This window comes from Diospyros lotus, chromosome 4 (assembly GCF_014633365.1).
Source record: "Diospyros lotus cultivar Yz01 chromosome 4, ASM1463336v1, whole genome shotgun sequence".
NCBI classification, from domain to species: domain Eukaryota; kingdom Viridiplantae; phylum Streptophyta; class Magnoliopsida; order Ericales; family Ebenaceae; genus Diospyros; species Diospyros lotus.
This window is the reverse complement of record NC_068341.1, coordinates 32,640,748-32,645,791: the sequence shown is the minus strand read 5'-3', so window position 1 is coordinate 32,645,791 and position 5,044 is coordinate 32,640,748. Positions and strand designations below refer to the sequence as shown.

Below are 5,044 nucleotides of genomic sequence, written 5' to 3'. Positions count from 1 at the left end.
CCAATATGTTGCCGACATAATGAAACATCATTCCTAGATGGCTTCTAGTGGCAGAGTTGCTTTGCCGAGGCCGAGTTACCTACCTAAAAATGCATGCACTGTTCAACATTAATTAGCTTGACACACACAGCTGGGCAAGGGTTTAATATATCGATGATGGCTTCAAAATCGAAATGCCTAGCCTAGAAAGAATAGAAACAACAACAACAACAACTAGCTAAGCTAGCTCTGAATTCTGATCCAGAAGGCCAAATCCAGCTAATTTATCCTTTACAAACCATTGTTATTGTATAGGTTTAAATATATTATTAATTTCAGTATACTAATAGGACAAACTTACTTTTAAGCACGCACAGAAAAACACTTTTTCCTTCTTGTTTACATCTCTTACCACTTTTCTGCGTTACGTTTCAATTTTTTTTTTTTTTATATAGAACACGAAATTAAATACCATTTCAGTTTTAATTTTTAAAACCAATATAAAAAAAATAAAATAAAATGGGTCCCATGAATTTGACAATTTCTTTTGACTGGACAAACAGCAAACCAGTACATATCGGTGTGTACACAGTGGCAGATTTAGACTTAATAAGAAGAAGAAATATTTTATATATTAGATATATTACCACCCATATTAGATATATATTATTATTATTATTTCTATTACTATTATGTTATACATATTTCCTAACCTTAATAAGAAAAGGCATTGCTACGTTGCACCCTTCTCACTCTGCTGGACGTGCAACCCGCAATCTCCACCATCCAATCAAGGGCCACGAAGTCCATCATCAGGCTGGTTGTTGGCGGCGGCGTGGACGGCGTCCCGTCTCCTGCCCCAGTCGTGAAGCCGGAGGTGCAACTCAGCCGCCGCAATCAAGAAATGGACGGCCTGGACCGGAGTCAAAATGTCAACCACTCCCTTGAGTGTCCTCAGCCGTAGGTCATCCGCCCTCTGGAGTATCTCCTTCAGCCGCTTCTCCTTCGCCGCTATGTTCGACTCTAACCGCTCCGTCTCCGCCTCGCCCCCGAAGCCGCCGCCATTCCGGAGCAGCTCGGAGACCTCGTGGGATAGCTCCACCATGGAGGGATCGGCGATGGTCTCCTGGTGCTTGGCCATCTCCTCGGTGATCTCCTTCTCCTCCCTTATGGTGTGGCGCTGCAAGTTGTCGGCCTGGGATACCTGGGCAGGGCTGAGGTCGGCGAGGTCGCCAGAGCAGAGGCCGCGAATCAGGACCTCCAGGGCCTGCTCGAGCTGAAGGCCGGACTTGGAGAAGAGGAGGTGAAAGGCCATGGAGGGGCGCCAGCCGCCGATCCAGAGGAAGGCATTCTCCAGAGTGGTGGTCCAGGAGGGGGAGAACATGGAGAAGATGTCGTCCCGGGCCCAGCGAGACTTGGCTCCGTAGTAGTGCTCGTAATGCTGAAGGACTCGGACGACGAGTGGCCGGAGCACGGTGTCGTCGTCGTTAGAGGCGGCAGCGGATGTGAGTTCTTGGAGGAGGCAGTCTTGCTCGGTGATCCAGCAGTTGAAGAACTTGTGGAAGGTCTCCTGTTCTGCCATATATAGATGCTGATCGAGAAGCAGAGACATGGATGGATGCCCTCTACTTGTATATATGTAGAGAGAGAGAGAGAAGATTGGATTGGGTGGTAGCCGGAGCAAGTTGGCGAAGACTTGGTTTTCTGCTCCTGAAATTCTGAAATCCCTGCTGAGAAAAAACAAATAAATTCGGCTAATAGTTTATATATATATATATATATATATGGGATAGACTCATAGGCCTCTTGAGGACTTTAGTGCCAATCCGAACAGCTGACTGGGTTAACTGATAAAGGAGATTATAATTTTTTTTTGAATATCTTATATTAATATAAAATTAATTTTTTTAAATTAAAATATAAAATAATTAAGATAGATATAAAAAACATTCCAAGATATGAGAGCATGCATAAGCGAGTCTTTTTTTAACGTGAAATTAAAGGATTGAAAATTATTTAACAAATTCTTGTGTTACTTACTATATTTGATCTGTAATTTAATAAGGTTATTTAATTTCAATTTTAGAAGATAACAATATTTATATACAAGTTAAGTTATAATAGAATTTGAATTTGAGTGGATATAAAATTTAGACCAATATAGTATTTGTTAATTAAGATATAAATTGAAAAAAATAGAATATAAAAAACATTTCAAATAAAAATATTTTTCATTTTATTTATTAAATTTATATGAAAAGAAATCATGTCTCCTTCTATTTTGAACTTTTTAGATAATTTATCTTGATATAATTTTATTTTATTTATTTTAACAAATACTATTTAAGTGTATATATGTTATTTAATACACTTAGTTAATCTCCTATTCTTTTTAATTTCTTTGCAAATTATATGATTCCAAAATCTCTCAAAGAGTTATCAATATTAAGAATTATACTTATAAGGCTTTGTTGTGCCTATTGTCACGCAACATAACATTTGTCTCATAATGAGGGGCCCGATCCCATGCACGTAGGGTCCACGTGCATAGGGCCCGTGCTCCTCTCATTGTCGGACAAATTCTATGTTGCTTAACAATGAGCAACATAGTATTGTCATATATTTATAATGTCTGTGTCTATTTAGTATTTTGAGATATATTTATCGTGAAGAAAATCACTTTTGTAAATAAAAAATATATTTAACGATTTATTTTCTAAAATATATATATATTTAGCACATTTTTAAATGATCCCCAAATAGCTTTCATTATTATTAAAAAAATGGACTTCTTAATTAGCCTCTGCAACAACTTGCAAGATATTGTGATGAAAGCACCCATGTTTTGATCACGTGGCCACTGTGGCTTTTTCCCTGGATACAACGGCCAGCCCCTAGTTCTCCACAACTAGTATTCTTCTTTATTATAAATATATATATTAACAAAAAAAATATATTTAAATAACATTTATGACCTTTACCCTTTTAATTATTTTCCCCAAATTTATTACGTTCAAATTTTAAGAAATGATTTTTAAAATCACATGATTGTAAAAATAACTTATTAAAGTTGTTTTTAAGATATTGTAATTAATTTATTTTTAAAAATAAAATAAAATACAATAAATAATTCCCATATTTACGTACAAGCTATATTTTAAATTAGTAACTTAATTTCTGAGGCATCAAGAATTGGTAACTTAAATACGAAGAATGGGAAAAAATTATGATTGATTGATGGATGAGTGGATGTATGTATGTATTTATGATGTATTTAGATAATTAATTTTTTTTTTATTTCAAAGACACTCCTAAATTATATAATTTTGAATCAAGTGCACTCTTAAACTTTTTATTATTTTAATTAAATTCTTGAATTTATTATGTGTAATTGATTTAAAATTATATAATTTAGAGATATAATTAATATTAACAATATTAATTATATGGCTCCAAAACAGTTAATATATTCTTGAATTTTTTAATTTATGTACAAATTATATGGCTTCAAAAGAGTTATCAATATTAACAATTATACTCGTAATGTCGTGTCTGTTATAGGTATTTCTTGCACCACTTCTTATGGGCTAAACTCGATCGACCCAGCAGACCTGCTCGATCTCCTGAAACCCCCAATAGGCCTAAGGCCGAACTCGTTGGAATAAGGTTACACGTCGTTAAAACTCGAGCTCAGACAACAAAACCAAGCGAACTCCAAATGATACTCCCAACTTGCTGGTCTAACCAAGCGAGTTCTCAACAATGTTTTCAGATCGCTGGCCTAATCCTTCAGCTTACATAATAAGAAAGCTGTGGAACAACCGGAGACAAGGACCCACTTATTTTATCTGAGGCAAACCAGATCTCTGGTAGTGAGGAATCCACTTCTAGTTTTATGGGATTGATAATGACATCCTTGTTCTCATGATATTATCCTATTATTTTGGATTATGTGTAAGTTATAAACACCCCTACACTATAAAAGAGGGTCAAAATATCATTACAAATGAGAAAAAAAATAATATATTGTTACTCTGTTAGAATAATCAGAAAACAATTATGGACTAGACATCATTCTGGACGAACCATGTAAAAATTTCCTTGCGTATTGATTGTCATTTGTTCATCATCTTTGCTATTGTGCTTATTTTTCTCATTGCGGGGTTACAAATCATGGTCGACCAATTCTGAACATCGACAGTGTCTATTTAGTATTTTGTGATATGTTTGTCATAAAAAAAATTATTTTTGTAAATAAAAAAAATACTTAACGATTCATTTTATAATATATATATATATATATTGCATTTTGTTAAATGATCCCCAAATAGTTTTTATTATTATTAAAAAAAATGGACTTCTTAATTACTGATAGCCTCTACAACAAACTCGCAAAAATATTATGATGAAAGCACGCATGTTTTGATCACGTGGCCGCTGTGGCTTTTTCCCTGGATACAACGGCCAGCCCCTATTTCTCCACAACTAGTATTCTTCTTTATTATATATATATATATATATATATATATTAACAAAAAGTATATATTTAAATAAGATTTATGACCTTTACCCTTTTAATTATTTTCCCCAAATTTATTACGTTCAAATTTTAAGTAATGATTTTAAAAATAACTTATTAAAGTTGTTTTTAAGATTGGTAATTAATTAATTTTTAAAAATAAAATAAAATACAATAAATAATTTCCATATTTACGTACAAGCTATATTTTAAATTAGTAACTTAATTTATGAGGCATCAAGTATTGGTAACTTAACTACGAAGAATGGAAAAAAAATGATGATTGATTGATGGGTGGATGTATGTATGTATGTATGTATTTATGGTATATTTATATATATTTTTTAACTTAGATAGATGAATTTTTTATTATTTCAAATATAATTTTGAATTATATAATTTCGAGTCAAATATATTTTTAAATTTTTTATTATTTTAATTAAACTCTTAAATTTATTGTGTGTAATTGATTTAAAATTATATAATTCATAAGTACTTTTAAAATAATAAAAAATTTAAATATTAACATAAAAAAAATATGAAACA

The 5,044-nt window shown here is 32.9% G+C and overlaps 1 protein-coding gene across 1 annotated transcript; it reads right to left on the bottom strand.

Moving 5' to 3' along the window:
• Positions 1-512: 512 nt before the first annotated feature.
• LOC127800146 (protein DOG1-like 4) lies at positions 513-1,714 on the bottom strand. Its single transcript, XM_052334596.1, has one exon. The coding sequence runs from the start codon at positions 1,589-1,591 to the stop codon at positions 770-772; it is 822 nt and encodes a 273-aa protein (XP_052190556.1). The 5' UTR covers positions 1,592-1,714; the 3' UTR covers positions 513-769.
• Between the last annotated feature and the right edge of the window lie 3,330 nt (positions 1,715-5,044).